This window comes from Enhydra lutris, unplaced genomic scaffold (genome assembly GCF_002288905.1).
Source record: "Enhydra lutris kenyoni isolate GAN:26980312 unplaced genomic scaffold, ASM228890v2 scaffoldscaffold12, whole genome shotgun sequence".
Taxonomy (NCBI): Eukaryota; Metazoa; Chordata; class Mammalia; order Carnivora; family Mustelidae; genus Enhydra; species Enhydra lutris.
Genome location: NW_019154096.1, coordinates 34,952,279 through 34,971,717, shown reverse-complemented (window position 1 = coordinate 34,971,717; position 19,439 = coordinate 34,952,279). Strand labels below are relative to the sequence as shown.

General features: G+C 38.1%; 1 protein-coding gene across 3 annotated transcripts in view; it reads right to left on the bottom strand.

Annotated features, from left to right (window-relative positions):
- LOC111145254 (neuregulin 3) overlaps window positions 1-19,439 on the bottom strand; it is a 1,048,204-nt gene that overhangs the window by 118,113 nt on the left and 910,652 nt on the right. For 2 of the 3 annotated variants that reach the window (XM_022500046.1, XM_022500047.1), the window contains exon 4: window positions 5,940-5,966. In XM_022500046.1, the coding sequence (XP_022355754.1) occupies window positions 5,940-5,966 (27 nt within the window). The remainder of the gene's footprint in view (window positions 1-5,939; window positions 5,967-19,439) is intronic. The other variant, XM_022500048.1, reaches the window with a different exon arrangement.

The following is a 19,439-nucleotide window of genomic DNA, read 5'->3' as shown; positions in this document are numbered from 1 at the left end:
GAAAAATAACTTAAGAAATAAGATTGTATAAATGTTTCTTAAGCAGAATCCTGAGGGAAGTCATTGGAGAGATGGCTCTACTCACTATTCCATTTGGCAAATGTCTCCTATCAGAGAAGCTGGATGTGTAATGCCTTTATACCCCGGTGGCATTCAACAGTTTGACCACCTGACTAATGTCACTCAACACAGTCTGTAAGTACCAAGAAACCTTCAAATACAACGAATTTCTGTAGCTTTCCTACGGGAGACTATGACAACCAGCCAAGGTGAACCTTTCTGTGCACCTGGCAGTTATAATTTTGAATGTAAAGTTAATGATGGGCATCTGGTTCAATTTTCATTTTCTGATAGGTTGGATAATGTGGGTCATCACCCAAATTCTTATAACCTCATGGTACTTGGAAAAACATTACCTTCAACCCTTAGGATTAACTTCATAGCCACTTGAAACATTGCCAGGGTGATCACGAAGCCCTTATTGTGGGATGTGCCCAACAGTAAGGCACTGGCAGAATTCAAGAGCTCTAAACGAAGGTGGATTTAGGTTCAAATCCTGTATTTGCCATTTCCTTGCTTTTATATGAGATATTTCAGCTAAACAGACCTCGGTTTTGTCATTTATAACATAAGGATATACAGACTTCCTATCTCATTCATTGTTTTTACTTTTTAAAGTGAAATGAGATGATCTAAATTTTGAGGTCCATGTCAAGTATTAAATGATGTTAACTTATTACTCTAATTTCTCATGTAGTTTAATATGGCAAAGGGCAAAGAAAAAAGTAAACAAACTTGATTGCACCCCTCTGCGAACAAATATACATACACATTAATCCATAAGTTACCATTTTGTTTGATTAAAAAAAAACATGATTTACTCAAATGAATGAAAACAGTTTTGTTCTGCATAAGTCAAAAATTTCAGCACAGAGAAAGAGAATCATCACTTCTGTATCTAATGCCAATTCACAAATTTGGGCATATACATGAATTCATTTGACTGACATACCAGCCTTTTAGATTTAAAGGAATACACACCAAATCACTCATAATAAGCATTACAGTTTTAAGGAAAATATCCCCACTTCATATCAACCAGACAGAATTAGAAACTAGACACTTCTCAGAAGATTATCTACAGTTTTTACCAAAATATACCAAAACAATTATTTTACACGACAGAATGAAGAGATACTCAATATATTGTGAAGTTTGAAATAATGACCTTATCAATTCTAAAACTATACACATATTTTAGAACATGGAGTTTGAATATAACACATTACTAAGTCTTTCCTTACAGCAAGCACAGAATATCATTCTTTTTGCTTTTTTTTAACTTCAAAATACAGAGATTATTCTAGAATGACTTTTTCAGATTTTAGTTAAGAATCTCCTTTTCCCAAGTTCTATAAACCTTTTGATTAAAAAAATTATGCTAGGGTTTACTCAATCAAAATCTGCATAAATATATCATGTTGTCCTTAAAACAATGTCAAATCACAAACAAGACATTTAACTGACAGAGTTCCTTTTATTTTTCCATATGAGAATTAAAAAAATTTGCATGAGAGATCTCCCACACAATCTTCAGCTCTCCCTGTGGTTTGCTAATATGTTTGCAAGTGGCATTGCACCTGCTTTTATACAAACATCTTTGATGCCTACAGCATCCAATGCATCAGGGCATTGTCAAAGAAATAGCTGCATAACAAAGAGCTCAAATGGATATAATGAGATAAGCTCCCTGATTGAGCACCTGACACTGCAGTGAGAGAGTTCTCAGATGAGAAATCCCTCTTCACCATCAATGCGCCTTCCAAACTTTGGCCAGTCTGACATGCCCTTTGGCCATCTGTCTCCTCTGGACCTTTGGGAAGATTTCTCAATGAGTGTTTGTGCTTACGGTGAAGTGTGTCTACTCCATCTCCTGATCTTTTCACCTGTGTGGAAAACTGTGAACATCTGACCTTAAAAACCTCCATTTTCCCTCATGTATTCATGATGAGTAGGTTAAGTCATTAATTCAAGAAATATTTTTTTGAATACCGACTTAGTATAAACTCTGACTTTACATTTTTTTTACAAACACAATTTTGTGTTTTCACATACCTTCAAATTCCTGACCTATTTATATCACTTAACTTTATTTTTGTAAACTGATACTGTATTCCAGGGCAGTATTTGTTGTTGGTTATGTCCATTGTACTGGTCCCAGAAACATCATTAAGAAAAACTCATGAATATAATTAAGCAAAATTCCTTTTGAATGCTGACAGTTTTATGGACATTAGGTTTAGCATGACTTATAGGATAATTATGCCTTAAAATTAATAAATCAACTCAGAAAAAGCTTTTTGGTTAAGTGTTTTTACTGAACTTGATACGCTTTCTTTGGTCCTAAAGTAGTGACTCTAGGGAGCTTATGGACCCAGATAGGGAGAGTAAAATAGCAAGTCCCACCCTAATGTGGAAATAATATAGAGCTGGGACAGATTTGGACTATGGCATCACTCAATACAGTTTATCCACTTTGGCTGGTACTCAGTTTACATGTCTTCTACCCCAGGAAGCTGTCTCTGAATTTCCCAAAACACATTTAGATGCTTTTTTAAAATTCTAGTTTTTTTTCCTTCATTGTACCTTGCCTATGTCATCTTGATAGCATTTGTTAATTACCTCAATTATGTGTAGCTTTCTTTTAGTTTCAGAGCCTTTGGGCACTAAAGGATGTGACTTATATGTCTACATCTTTAGTATCTTATACATCTGGCATACAGTAAGTGTGAGAAGTGTATGTTGATTAAATAATAGCTGGACTCTTATTGAGTCATATGATTTGGCATTCCTGCTTTAAATAGGAATTTATTAAACTGTATAAAGTATTCAGCTTTTGCGTCTGATCAATAACACAAACTTGGCCACTGGGAATACAAAGACTTGGGGGAAAGAGCTGTGTGTTTCATATCATCATTTTGTGATGTGAGTTCCAACTGAAGGAAAGATGAAATTAACATTGCCCAAAGTAAAAATGATGAAAGTTGAGAAGAAAGCTATTCTAGAACTCATTAAAACAGAACTGACACTGATTATTTTAGGTATTCCAACATACCGTTGTGATTAAGTTTATAGAGATTATGCCTACATTTCTGCTTCCCAGCTGTATTTGTGCTACAGAGGTCATATTATTGGGATGTGAGGTAGTAAACTTCGGTGGAAGGAATTTTACTCATATGGACTCTAAAATCATAAGTTAATATTTTGTTATATGAAAATATATGTTCTCAAAGCAACAAACAGAATTTTACATACTCAGTTAGAATATGGATAGGGGTGAACACTAACAGGAACTAGTAAGGCCAGTGGAAACAGTTCATTCACTAACCTATTCACCATTTCAAACAAGACTTTATTAGTTGTCATTATCTGTACACATGCTACATATTCCTTTCTGACTTCTTGCCCAACCCCTTCTGTACAAGGCAATCTCTACTGCCAGAGTCAAATATTCATACATTGAGAACTCATTCATATAAGGCTTTATAGCTACAATTTGACACCAAGTTTTTTAAGACTCACTATAACCTTAGTCTTCAGATTCATATAGATGAACTACACAATTATCTATTATTTTTCACCTACCAGTAACTGAAGTCTTGTAAATTTTTTAACACAGATTTTTTAAACACATACCTTGGTTCCATAGCAAATTAACTATGTTATTAGAGGTCCTTAGGAAAAGCCCAATAGGATGGTGATGGGTCCATTTTTTTTTTAACAGTTATAATCAACATCAATACAGTAATTTTTTTGCTTACCTAACCATGGCCATACTACTTGTGAAGTCTGAAGCTAGCCCAGACCCACCTACCAGCTTTTTGGTGTTCCCTATATATGCCGCCATTCTATTATATAACTTTTTGAATCTCTATTCTCAAAGCCTGCAATCACCACAATCCAGTGGGGACAAATTTCTGTATCCACTAGACCCAGTACCCACTATCCACAAAGTGACTGTTGATGCCCAGACTTCCACGTTGCTAATCCCCACCATCACTGGTAAATGAGGATAGTACAAGCCACATATCCTTCTCACAATTTAAACTCTTCTACATGACCCTGCCCATAATTTTCTGTAATTCCTGGCCCATATGACTATAGTCTCCTCTCCATGCCAACAACATGCTCAAGTACTCTCATTGATTACATTCAGGTAGCTAGCCTTTTGTCACTTCCTTCCGCATCTACCTTTCATTCCATGATGCTTCATTAGAATGTTATCCTGAATTTCATTGCCCTTATGATTTTTCATCTCATCTATTCTACCAAAACCCCAAACCTGCAGGAATTGAGCTGTCTGCTTTTTCTGTGATATAATACCCAAATAATAGAACACTAATGAAAAATACCACACAACAGGGAAGATCAATTCCAGTATAAATATTAAATCACTAAGCTCTAATCAACCCTAAAAACTACCAGCAGTACACTATCAACTTGACATCTTCTCTCAGTATATCAGAGGTACCCAGAACTCAACATTTCCAAACCTACTCTAGTAAGACGTTTCCCATAAATCTGTTCTTCTTCCAGTGTTCTTTTTCAGTAAATGAGCCCAACTTTGATTTAAATAGGCGAACTATGAACCTTGCATCATCTTTGATAATCTCCCATTTCTAATCTTCAAAATTAATTCTCCTCAAATACTTATGTTGACACCATGTCCTAAATTTCTCTCATTTTTCCCATATCTTCCACAATCACACTAGTCTAAGCTAGTAGCATCTTGCCTAAAAAGTCTTAGGAAACTCTCAACTCTATACCTACTGGTTTATTACCTTTTATCTGTAAGCTTACTAGACTGTGTCATTGGACCAGGTTTTTTTGTCCATTTTTAATACTAATACTTTGCATTTTTTCTTATAGTAAGCACTTGATAATTATTTGCATTTTTTCTTACAGTAAGCACTTGATAATTATTTGCTGAATGAATGGGTGAATAGATAAATGATACAATTAAATATATAAATATCATCACAATAACCACATTTACATATCAAGTATTAATATCTATGTTATATAAGAGAAAAATCTGAAGTTCGACAAAAGTCAAACAAACAAAGAATTATTAATTTGGATTTCAAGTTTAGGTCTTCTCAATTTTACTAACTTTAACTCCCGAGATCCCTCCATTTTAGCATCATGATGTATATCAAACCAATGGAATGTTTTTGTTTTTTTTTTTAATTTTTTATTTTACTTATGAAATCAACTCAGAAAAGTATGTTCAATTCTTAATGTAATTATCTATGAACATAACAATAATAATAACAATAATAATAGTTCCTGAATAGAATAATAATTCTGTAGAAGGCATCCTAGTGCTTTTAAAAATATACCATTCACAGCAACTACTTTCACAAGAAATAATTTAATTTTGTAAAGGGAAATGTTTATAAGGTTCATACTCCAAACTGATTGATACTAAAATGTATACAAAGCAGGCATCATGCAAAAGGATAAGAAATTAGAGCAGACAATAATAAAGCTAACATTTTTAAGCCATCACTATTATTTTCATTTATTGAGTGTTTGCCTTCTTGTAGACATTGTGCTAAGCAATTTACATGTGCAGTAAAATAAGAACTATTTTACAGATAAGAAAATTGAGAAATAGAGCAAACAAAGCTAGAAGCCAAATCCAACCTTTGTATGATTCCAGAGCTGCACTTAACATCAATTGCCTTCCCAATAAGTAGTTAAGTCTTTCATTTTGAGCCATTACTTAGTGAAAAATCAACAAAAACACTTTTTACTACTAACAGCATCTGATAATGAGACATTTCGATTATAATCAGATGGCAAAGGAGAACACTATACACATTATGAAACTAAGCTGTTTCTAGATATTTAAGGAGCAAATTGTTTAGTCTTACCCATGAATTCAATCCCCAAGTGGTCTGCTACACCAAAGTCAGCATGTGAGGAAGAGAAACAGAAAAAGAGAAAAGATTAGAAAAAAATCCCACATGGAATTCAATGCTTCTAAGACTGACCTTTCAACCCAAAGAATATGTCTTTATTTTAGCAACCATTTTTTGAGACAGATAATTTACAGATTGCCCACAATTAGGGGTGCTCTGAACACTGACTCATATTCCCCAATGGCCTGGAGCTATAGATGAAATAATATTGCATCAATTTCTAAGTAAGCTAAGTAAAAATTTGGCAAAACAGAAAAGAAAAAAAAAAAAAAACAGGAAAGAAAAAGAAAAAAAAGTTCCCACAAGGAATATCTGGTACTAAAGTTATTTTCAGAACTCACGATATTTTATATATTTATATTTATATATTTGTATATTTGTATTTATATATATATTATATTTATATGTAGTTACTTGTTCAATATAAATTAATCTGGACCTCTATGTTAATCATATGCCAGTGAAGAACTTCCGCATGAAACCTTAACCAGGCCCTCTTCACTTTCACAAAAATGAAATGATACTGGATTTTTTCCCCTCTTTATTTGTTAGATGATAAACTTATGGTTCAGTGAGACTAAAGTCTTACACTGTCTCCTATGAAGCAGATCCAGGGCACAAATCCAGTCTGTCTAACCCATCAGTCTTAGGATGGTTAAACTTGGCAGTGCTTCCTATCAAAAATGCATGACAGATATATCCACGTCTGTTTCCCGTGCATGTGGACAGCTGACCATTTTGACCCACTAATGCTAATGTCTGTCTGTGGTCCCAGTGATAAACGGCCTGGCTATACTCAGGCACTCAATCACAGAGGTTTATTTAAATGTTGCTTTCTTAGGGCACGTGGGTGGCTCACTTGGTTAAGCGGCTGCCTTTGGCTCAGGTCAGGATCCCAGAATCCTGGGATTGAGCCCCCACATCAGGCTCCTTGCTCAGCAGGGAGTTTGCTTCTCCCTCTCCCTCTCTTCTTCCTCTCCCTCTCTCTAGTGCTCATTCTTGCTCTCTCTCAAGTAAATAAATAAAATCTTTAAAAAATGGTGCTTTCTTTAAATCATTCGGTTATTCACTCCCTCACTTTTAACCTCACTGTATTATTTAATGATGGTTTTTATTGCAGTAATATATTTCTTAAATGAGAATACATGAAAAACAAGTATTGCTACAATTGTATTTGTTTCTAAGACTAATTACTGGGCTTCCTTTTGTGAGTTTTCTATTTAGCAAAGAAGCTTTTCTTTTTAGAAAATATGCATTTAGTTATCTTGACTATTTTAATATCTTTCCTATTTGTAAATAATTCATTTTTTAATTTTATAGTGGCAAAGTATATACAACATGAAACTTGTCATTTTAACCATTTTAAATACACAATTTAGTGGCATTAATTACGTTCATAATCCTGTACAACTATCACCACTGTATTTCCAAAATTTTCCCATCACTCTGAAGATAAACTGTACCCACAAAGCAATAATTTCTCATTTCCTTCTCCCCCAACCCCCAGTAACCTCCAATCTACTTTCTGTATTTATAAATTTGCCCACAAGTAGTTCATTTATAAGGTAAATAATCGAGACATGTCTTTTATAGAAAAAAAAGATGGTAACTTTTTTTTTTTTAAGTTGATGCATTAGTTTCTCTCCATGGCATTTTTTGATTACTCACTATATACTATGATAGATACCAAGCACACTTTAATGAACAGACAGAATTTTTGTTCTCCAGTGATTCAGAAATCAGAGGGACCCCATAGACACAAAGAGCTGTTAATTCTTTGTAATGGTGCTATCATGGAAGACCAGGATGCGTGCATTAGCAGGAGAGGCCAATGACCCATAAGCTTGCTCTTGGAAGAAACAATACGCCATGTGAAAGAACAGGATTGTAGAGAAGTTGCAAGACCATGTTTGGTTTTGTGCGAATAAGCAGCTTCCTGATGGTATGCACTTGGGGCCCTGGAGGGAAAGCAGAGCTGCGTACGGTATTTACACACAGGGATTTCAGTGAGATTACCCTTCATGAAACTAAAGGGAAGAAAAAAATAAGATTTGGAGTAAAAAACAAAACAAAACAAATAAACAACAACAAAAAAAACTTTTGCCAACAATCAGAAAAGATGTGCAGGAAAGAAGTCAGGAGAAGAAAGTATATAGAAATATGGGAACAGAACATGATGTCCATGGTACAACTGGGCAGTTAGAAAGCCATTAGCCCCTCAGCCTGGTTGAACAAGAATTCTCTAGGGGAGCTGAGGTGACTCAGAAGTGGCTTTTTGTCTGTGGTTTGTTTTGCCAGCAAATAGAACCAACAGTCACTCTTCATTCTTTCCTACAGCCTTGCCTGCTTCACTTCCAGATGTGATGGGGGATCTGGAAAATCAGGCTTTGTGAATCTGGAGGCTACACCAAGAAGTGAATGGCATGCTTGGTACATTGGAAAGCAATCTGAAGTTCTTATGCCACAATTAATTCAGGACCAGTAGAAGAGACAAACCAGAATTTGAAATTTATCTGAACACTGAAAGGTAAGGAGAATTCTTCTTTTTTTCTTTTTTTTTTTTTTAAGAATTTATTTATTTATTTGACACACACAGAGAGAGAGAACACAAGCAGGGAGAGCAGCAGGCAGAGGGAGAGGGAGAAGCAGGCTCCCCGTTGAGCAGGGAGCCCGATGCAAGACTCGGTCTCAGGACCCTGAGATCATGACCTGGGCCAAAGACAGATGCTTAACCGACTGAGCCACCCAGGCACTAGAAAGGCAAGCAGAATTCTTAAGGAAAGGATATCGGTCTTCTCGTAGCATAGCAGAAAAGTTACATCTAATTATTAGAGTTGTAATTCTCAGAAATACTATCAAGCAAGGTGGCATTTATATTCTTGAATTTTTTTAAAGACAATATTTTTTAATCTTTATAATGAAATTCATGAAAACTGACACGACTGAAACATATAAATAAAAAGATTGTTTAAAATCTCTCTCATGTTTGTGTACACACACACAACAGACACATACTTCCATCATTTTAGTAAAGTGCTAAAAACCATGATCATTACTACAGGTCTAAAGCAACCGATAGGCTTTGTTTTACACAAAAGGATCAATGAAAATCCATGAAGAACAGAAGAGCAATTAATTTTGTCTACTGAGTCATATACAGAACATAAAGCATAATATTTCTCATAACCTTTCACCAGTTCTTTGTGTTTTTGTTTGTTTGTTTTGTTTTGTTTTAAGAAAGGAGAAAAGGGGAGGTGAGGGAGGGCAGGAGGGAGAGGGAGAGAGCATGGCCATGGAGCCTGACATGGGGCTTGATCTCAGAACCCTGAGATCATGACCTGAGCTGAAATCTAGAGTGGGATGCTTAACTGACTGAGCCACCCAGGTGCCCTTCACTGGCTATTTCTTAAAGCAAACAGCTTTCCTGGGGATATTCAAGCCTGCATGAAATCATCAAGAGGGATATGATGAGAATTAATTAATTAATTTTTCATTTATTCATTCAGTCAACAAAGTTACATGCCAAGAATTACACAGATATTAGAGTGGAATAGGAGGGACATAGCTTAAGCAAAAACAGTTTGATTTCCCCTATGGTATGTACTAGAATGTGCCATTTCTATCTTTTTAACAGCTTAACTTTATTCTGTTCTTCCCTCCCTTCGCCTGTGTCACCCATCCCTCCAGCTCCCTCCCGTCTGGCAAACACCAAGTTTGTTTTCTGTATTTATGAGTCTGTTTCTGTTTGTTCAATTGTTTCATTTTGTATAAATTCCGCATGTAAGTGAAATCATACAGTATTTGTCTTTCTTTGTCTTATTTCATGTAGCATAATGGCCTCTAGGTCCATTCGTGTTGTTGCAAATGACAATATCTCATTCATTTTTTTATGGTTGAGTGATATTAACTTTTTATGGCTGTGTTTGATTAACTCTTATATGTAAAAAATTGTGGTTCTTCTGGGATATTCACCCCTTTTGACAATATCATAGTGGCTAACATTTACTGAGCATTTATTATTGCCAGGAACTGCTTTAAATATCGCCTTGCAGACCCTGACCGACTGTCAGTATCCTCGTGTTACACATGAGGAACAGAGGCATGGAGATGGGCCCCAACTCCCCTCCACTGCATTGTTGTAAGTGGAGGAGATGGAATTCAAACTTAGCAGCTTGACTCTCCGCCACCACTTACATATATATACTCAGGGTTTGCATTTGCCCTCCCTGTGAAGAAAAAGCAATTTTTTACAAAGCTAGCGGGTAATAAAATGTTCAGGGAGGAGTTATTGAATCCACTTAAAAGAACAAATTATTTTCATGTATCCTCAGGCACTGGAGAAACAAGGCTTATTTACTCGCTTACCCTCGTTGATTGATCAAGTGCCAAATACAAGCTAGGTGGTCCAAGGAACCAAACCAGTAACTCATTAGTATTTCTTCACTGGTTACTAGGGAGATCTCTTCATGATGAGGCTGGTCTAACTGAAGTGATTTGCTTGAATATACAGCAAGGTTATATAAAAAGTTGAGTCTGAATATGTGCCAAACATTGAACCAAACAATCTCATAATTGGTAACAGATTTAACAAATGACAGCAGCCCTGCTGCAGATCCAGTATATCCTTTCTTTTTAAAGATTTATTTATTTGAGAGAGAGAGAGAGAGAGAGAGAGAGAGAGCATGTGTGTGGGGGGAGGGCAGAAGGAGAGGGAGAGAGAATCCCAACCAGACTCCCTGCTGAGCACAGAACCCAGCGCAGGGCTCTGTCTCATGACCCTGAGATCATGACCTAAGCCAAAATCAAGGGTGGGACGCTCACCTGCCTGAGGCACACAGGCGCCCCCTAGAGCTGAAATACTGAGATTTGAGGGTAAGGCCGGTAACATGAGGGACAAACTTTCTATTTGTAAAAGTCAAAAACTCCTGGAAATTCAAGGCCACGTTTCCAAAGTGTCCCTGGTTCCCTGTGCGTGAGCAGTTTTAAGTTTTTTTTTTTTTTGTATGTGGATGGACAGATGGAGGCTACCAACAATGTCCTCAGGGTGGACAGGGTGAGGAAGAGAAAACAATCCTTAACTTGCTTCCAGTCCCAGGGCGAGATGAGCAAGATGCTACCCAACTTGCGATAAGTGATAAGACACTCACTGCAGTGCAGCCCTGGGACAGTTGCACATGAATGTAGGTTTCAGTGTCACGTCTGTGTTACAAGTGCACTGAACGAGGCAATTCTATCACAGCACAATCCCATTTGTGATGCTTTCAAACCCTGTCCCATGAGATGTGGAAAAACGGGCCACATGAAAATACTGTTCTGGCTTTTAAAAAGTTAGAATACTGGCTTAAAGTGCAACAGGTTTCTGCACTGCAGGGATGTCTAACGGCCTTCACGTGTGCTGAAACTCTCCTGGCGGTGGTTCAGGAGGCAGTAGTTCCCACCTGGATGTAAACAACCACTGGGTCATGAAGCCCCCTGTGGAATTAATGACTATGGCACCTACCCTGGGAAACAGATGCCACGTGAGTGTCCAGGAGAACAGCCACCCGACTATAAACCATGTCAGCTGCAAATGTTTTTTTCTTGAGAGCAGAACTGAAACCTGTCACTGCATAGAGTCCGCCCCCAGATCCTTGTCAAATGACTTTTCACTGGTGACACGTTAGGAAGAGGTAGTCCATCTCAGCTGAGAAGATTAAATTGGATTTGTGAAGATGGTAAGCTGGGTCTTGAATATCTGCTGACCCCGAACACCTGGCTTATCATTTTCTAGTAGTTTCTAGAATTGCTGTAAAGAGACGTAATTGCCTCACGCTTCAACAATGAATGTATTCTGCTTGCTCCTAGATAAGGTCATGGATATGGTTAAGAGATGCGGTATGTTGAGACATCGGTATGCATGTTCCAGTTTATTATGGCAAGATAGACAAAGTAGGAAAGGCCGGGATAGACTTGAAGGTTTCTGGTTAGGACAACAGGGGAGCTGAGGGGAGACCAGATGGTGGTTGCTGAGGGGGGGCTTCAGCCTGGAAGCAACACTTGGGATCTACAGAATATAGATATATTTCAAAAAGAGTCAGGGGCCAAAGGATAGGGGATTAGGGTTCACCACAGGCTACCAGAGCACATAACTGTGACATTAGGGGGAAATGACACTTGGCAGTCACTAAGAGAATGCATAACTAGAGGGAGAGTAGCAGCCTGACCTGAATTTTTCAGGCCTGAGTTCCTACAGTGGGGAGGGAGGAGAGCAGGCAAGGATGTGAACACAGGGCTGGTGGGTGAGGCAGCATAGTCCCTCTCTAGGTACGGTCGTAGTAAAAGGAGAGGGATATTCTTATAGTATCCTTTTTTCCAGCTACTTAATGCAACTTGGGAGGTGAATTGCAGGTCAGATTCCAAACTCTATGCTCCCTTTGCTTAAGTATGCTACCTTGTTAAATATGTGTGTTTTTATCAGCACTATATATTTGATTTTAAAATTTACACGTGTTCAAAAATAGAGTTTAGAAAGCAAAACACCATATGAATAAGAAATTAACACCTCTCTTACTACCTCCTTAAAGTACATCCTGTTAATTTTTTGTGCTTTTTCTAGTCTTTCTTCTGTGCATGCAAAATAAAGTTAAGGCCAATTTTACACAAAATCACCATGCGTTCTGTGCCTGGATCAGAGGACATCCCGTGGCCATTTTAGCTCCATAATCCCAATGCTCCTCTCCCCTCCATCGTATCAGAATTGACAGTTTTTTCTACTGTTGAGAGTAAACCCTGACATTATTACTGTGGCCAGCCTCACACCAGACAGGTCATCAATCATGGAGAAGCAAAACCACTTTTTCACAAAAGTACACAGCCCTGTTCTCCTTTCCATGGGCCTGTTATAAACATGGTCTCTTGATTTTTCTTCTCGAAAGCTCTAGTGCTGATTCCTGTTAAACAGAGACACCTTTATTTCATAGCTTCTACTCATCCTCTAAATAGCAAATCCCCTTTGTAGCAAAGACAACCAGGGAGACGGGGCCACAGGTTGATGCTGTGCGAACTCAAGGTGAGCATTCTGCTTCGTAGGGTGAAATATTGAAACAGGATTACAGCAGGGGGTCATGAGGGACCATCTGCCTCGGCTGCTCCTCAGATATGAATCTTGCCTTAGTAGCCTGTGGAATTTTCTAGAGATAACACTTGGAGGTTTAGACTTAAATCTGATTCCATGTTCACAATTACTGATGGGAGAACTGGATGAGAATCACAATGGCATAGAATTCTTCATTCAAAAAAGGAACCGCTTTTTGATTATATAATTGACAGTAAATTTGCACAGCTCAATGCACTATGGGCTCCAGTTCCTGGACTCACAGTAATTCCCCCAGCATCTTCTCGTAGTTTATTGGCTTTCTCAACTCCTCTTATCTTCTCACTATGTACTTCGACACACATTATTTCACATAATTTAAAAATGAGTCTGTAAAGTAGTGCTACTGAGCCTCATTGAACAGCTGAAGAAAAATAAACTTCTGTGAAAACCTAAAGGTCATGTTTATAGGTTCCTAGATTCTTAGGGTGGAAAAGTATCTAAAATCCCAGGGTGAAGGGTGGTTGCTTCTTTTCCTCACTGAGTTATCACGGCAGCCTCTCAGAGTCTGACATTTTATAGATGCTCAATAAATATTTATTGACTGAAATGCTATGTGGGTCAGCCCCTTTGCTCACTGCTTATGCTATTCGTATACCTTCAGAACACACCCAGCCTGTTTTCTGTCACTTTGGTTTTTGAGGATTCCAAGGAACATGACATCTCTGGTGGCAATTTTTTCAATACCGAAGAGACAATACCTACAAATCTTTCTAGAAAATTTTCCCAAATCAAAGGATATTTAGTTAATGTTTGCATAGGTCTATAGATCTGAACTCCAAAAATGCACAGGGTATTATCTGAAAAGCTCCAGCACACGTACATCTTTGTCACACGATTTCTGAATGTAACTTAGGATTCACTTGAATCATTTATCAGGAAAAAATGTGTGGTAGCTGAGAAAGTGCAATTTACAACAAGCTGCGTAAGCCACGCCTCTTTCCAGAGTTCTGATACCAACCTCAAGGGTTAGGAGTCAGTAATAGACTGCGATTCTACTTTTCTCTAAGGTAAATGTTTCGGGCTAAGGCCAAAAAGAGCACGTATGTTGGAAGCTTATTCTATAATAGAGTGAACTATAAAGTAAAACAATAATGGTATCTCTCAGGCTGTATTTCCCTCCTGAGTCTTCCAGATTTTCTGGGCATTTCCAACACACACACAGACACGGACACACACACATACATACATTCTATATTTGGAGTTACCTCTCAGCAAATCATGAATCAACGGCAGGGAAGGGAAAAAAAAAAAAAACAGGTAAAGTTTTTTCCCTCTATTTTACCATCTCAGTCGATGGAGGTCTTCACACAGGTGGCTATTCATTTAAGAAGTTCTTATTTTATTGTCTCTTAAAAAAAAAAAAAGAAGCAATCTGATAGCCACTAGACTTACAGAGAAAAGCCTCCACGAGAGGCTTTGCAAGAAAAGCCTTGGGGAGGCTTTTCTCCATAGCCATGCGTGACGATCATGTTCTGCACTCCTGTGCTCACCCCCTGCCTCTTTTCCATACACAAACTGAGCTCCACCTAGGGAATGAATGAAAGTGTTTGAACACAGCATGCAGCAGGTGTTTGGAAGAGCTGCTATCTTTTGCTCATTTTTTTTTAAATTTTATTTATTTATTTGACAGAGAGATAGAGATCACAAGCAGGCAGAGAGGCAGGCAGAGAGAGAGGAGGAAGCAGGCTCCCCGCTGAGCAGAGAGCCCAACGCGGGGCTCGATCCCAGGACCCCGAGATCACGACCCGAGCCAAAGGCAGAGGCTCAATCCACTGAGCCACCCAGGTGCCCCTGCTCATTTTTTTTTAGACTCAGCTCAGACAATACCTCCAGTGGTGTCCTTTCCAGGAACGCTTTGCTCTTTCAATCGCATCTTGTGGTCATTTGTCCAGCAATCTCACCTTCTGGACCCTGTTCCCTCTCTAGCAAGTACTAACTGCTCAAAGCATTTTTGTTGACTAAATACAGAAATGAATGGATAATGAGCATCTGAGTAAACCAATCTGTTTGTTTGTTGAAATGCATTTATTCATGGTGCCTAATGTTTGCTATTGTGCTTCTAAAATGATACATAAAATCAGGCAACTGGGAAGAAAATGTGGCAACCCTATGCTTTCTATTGTTAATTATGTGTCCTTGCTTCCTTCTGACAAAATAACACATTGCAATATTGGGGAACATCTTAATTTAATATTTAATTCTGTAAGTTTTTTGTTTTTTTTTTTTTTAAATAAAAAGCAATGGTGTGGGAATAGTTTCGTAGCTTACCATCCTTATGCTGGATATTTCTGTTACCAAATTTAAAAGCCACATCAATTTATGCTTATAAAACCCTGAACACCTGGGAATACTTGATAATGAGCACAACAGATGACACACTTGGGCTCACTAATGGATTAATTTATTACTTTTGCAGACTTAAAATGTAGCAATAGGATGAAACTTTTTTCCCTAAATGCATAATCAGCTGAGAGTGTTATTTGTCTCATTTAAATGCAAAGAACAATTCTTCTTTTGCTACCTGCTTCCCAAATCCATTAAGTAGTTAATAATATGAGGACTAATGTAAGCTGCCTTTATTTAATAGAAATAAAGAAATAGAAATTAAACTGGCAGAGACTTCTCGAAATAATGGCTTCCCCCAGAGTAGCTGGATTATTCTTAGTAGAGTAGAAAAATCAAGGGAAGCGCCTTTATTAAAATAATGGAAGAAACTATTATCTAATTTTGCCTATAATTAGCTGGGACCTCAGTCGAATTCACGTACTTTGAAGTTCTCCCCCTTGTCATCCCACGCCCTTCTTCCAGAGACTGGATAACCATATACATATCCTAGATATTTAACAGAAATAATCATTCTGCTTGGTGTCCTGTTATTAGTGAGATTACTTTCTCAAAATGGTGTGCGGATGTCAGAAGCTGAGTATGGATGAATCTAGAAAATTTTAATTTTACATCACTTAGACATTAACAAGGCAAATGAACAGAATCTACAGCATCATTCCTCTAAACGACCATCTACAAATGACATACTTGAGAGTCTGTATGACACCCTCCTGGCGCATCCAGGTAACATCCTTCCTAGAGATAGTATTTTTAGAGTGGAGGGAACTAAGATTTAGAGATGTGTGATCCGCTCAACATGGGAAGCTTCTCATTTCATTAATTCATGCTGCTGTTACCTGCAGAAAACTTTCCACCTTACCTTGCAGGCCATGTACATCCAACATCAGTGATCCAACCCCAGCCGGCTTCTCTAGCCCTACCTTCACACTCTCTACCCAGTTCCAGTGCCTCACCTCGCATGCGCCCTCTGGCGAATTCTGGAAAGCACGTCTTTTCCCATATAATGTCTCTAAATAGAGAAAGTCTTTCACAGAATTTCTTAAATGTATGTGCTCTTAAGTGTCATCATACTTTAATTATTGGAGTTCTTTGTTTACTTGCCCAGCTTCCCCCAAATGATGGTATATGACTTAATAAAGAGATGATGCTTAATTTCTTTTTATATTATAGATTCTGGGATCTTCCTGGCACAGAGAGAACATTTGATTAAATAAAGAAAAACTATACAACTGCATGGATTTTTGAAGTTTTACTCAGTGTGATTTCTGTGACTGGTAATTTTTTTTTTTAATTTGTGGTTTTTTTTAAAAGATTTTACTTATTTATTTTTATTTATTTGACAGAGAGAGAGAGAGATCACAATTAGGCAGAGAGGCAGGCAGAGAGAGGTGGGGGGAGGGGAAGCAGACCCCCCTGCTGAGCAGAGAGCCTGATGCGGGGCTAGATCCCAGGACCCTGAGATCAGGGCCCGAGCCTAAGGCAGAGTCTTAACCCACTGAGCCACCCAGGGGCCCCCTGGTAGTTCTATCCTATATCCTATCCTTTATTGCTTCAGGGAGAAAAGGTCTTGGCAATAAAAAAGAAAAAAGAAAGTTTTTGCATTGCAAATTCTTGGGTCTGGAAGGAACTGAAATATAATATGTTAGATTTGATAGTACAGACAAAGTCAGACTCCACTCACAGATTAGTATGATTTTCTAGGAAGGGGAGAGATGGAGGAAAGCCCAAAGGCCTGGGAGGTGACCTTCAGAAAGAAACTTGTACACTGCTTCAGCAAACCGTGCACTTCTAATATCCACTGTTGGATTTAGAGGAAGTGAAACAGGTTCCCCAAACAGGACTGTCTTGAGCTTCCTAAGTACAGCCCCCCGGAGGTACCAAGACCGAAGAGAAGCCCATGCCTACTGCTCTCCCAAAGTCAGCTTCACACTGAAGGATGGAATGCCTCCAGGTTCCGGACAGTTGGCCTTAGATATGCCAGGAAGGAAGAGTTATGCAGACCAATTTATTCCCTACACACCTGATGGGCACCATCACTGAAAGCTTGACATCAATGAGCTATGAAATTTGGGAAGACTATAGGATGCAGCAATGACCTCTCCAGACTGAAAACATGACAGTAATTAGGACATCTCAGCAGGTGTTAACATAGACAGGCAAGGGCATAGTGGATTCACCCAAGCCACAGCCTCTGCCCTTCTCCAACCACACCAATGCCTGGGCCCTGCGTAAGCCACGCCTCTTTCCAGAGCTCTGATACCAACCTCAAGGGTTAGGAGTCAGTAATAGACTGCGATTCTACTTTTCTCTAATTCCATGGAACTTAAAATAGAAAATGAGGAAAGTGAAATTAATATAGCTTAAATTTTGTGAAGGCTTAATCTAAGCAGAGAATCCTAAGCACACTTAACGTGTCTTAATTCATTTAAAACCTACAGCAATTTTATGAAAACCTACAGCTGTTTTATCCCCACATCAGAGGTAAAACTGAGGCACGTAGAGGTTAATAAGATTCCTTAACTGGTGACCAGCAATGCTGGGATTCAAACCCAGTTTTCAAGTATTCACTGTTCAAACCCACTAGACAAATGGCCTTTTATAAACACCGGCTCCATGTTTTGTAGACAGAAATTTGTTACTTTACAAGTTTAAGAAGCTGATTGATTAACTTGTTATATTACAAAATTAGATGCAATTACTCTGAACTCAATATTACCATGTTGTCCATAAATTTTACTCCACTTAAAAAAAATTTTTTTAAATTGGCATTTCTTGCCCTTGAAAAAAATTGGAATATAAAACACAGCAATTTGTATGGTAACTAAACAAAATATTTAAGCAGCTAGGTGCAAAGGAATTTTCAGCAAATGTAGGGGGATTTCCAGCTGTCAGGCACTTATTATTGAAATGTTCTTCCATGAGCATTTGATATTATTAAACCAAACAATTTTACTTAGTGTCAAATCAGCCTGAATTTTGTTTCAATAATTTTCCTTTTTTTTAATGTTAATAGATGGAGGGTGAATCCTAGATAAAAGGTTGAAAGTCATAGGAGATTTAAATAATGACATTTTCCCCCTTGTTCAAACTGAGCCCTCTCTAGGGGAAATGAAATTCATTTGCTTATTGTAGGGACAAAAGTGTGACAACGGCTCACTAGGGTGCACAAATGTCACTCAAAGATATGGGTAAGAGGAATGAATTATGTGATGGTTGTTGACCCCATCACTCTGGAAGGTTACATAACTGGAACAAGCCAAATTCTCCTCTACACCAACTTCATCTTTTCCTCCCAGCACTAACATTCAGTTGCCTCCTTCTTAAAGTCTTCAGTGGAGACTTTTTGAAGCATCCTCCATAGATGGGCATAGATGATCCTCCTCCCTTATTTCTCTCATGGTCCTTTTTGACTATCGTTCTCCCTCTTCTTTACCTCCTTGCAGCTCTTCTCACCCAGAAGCATTCTTCTTCCTTAGGGCCATGGATTGACTGCTTCTTCTGTCTTCATACCCTTCCTCCAGATTATCAACACAATTCAATCTCTCACTGCCTTTCAATTCTAATGGCATTTTAGCAGACTTCATATTATATAAAACAGCACTTCTTATCTCCCTCACTTACTTTTCTTTACTCCTTGTAATTTATTAACATAGGAAGTATTATCATATCTCTTTGGTAATTTTCTATTTCCCTCCCTGCTCCAGACTAGAATGTAAAGTTTCAGGAGGAGGGGCTTCTCCTGCATGTTAGTTTTCTCAGGCTGCCATAACAAAGTATCAGAAACCGGGCGACTTGAACAACAGGAAGTTACTGTCTCGCAGTTTCCAACAAATGAGAATCTGTTCCATGCCCTCCTGTTAACTTCTTGCGGCTGGCTGGCAATCTCTGGGCTTCCTTGGATGCATCACCCTCATTGCTGCCTTTGTCTTTACATGGTATTCTCTCTGTGTGCGTCCAAATCTCCTTTTTTA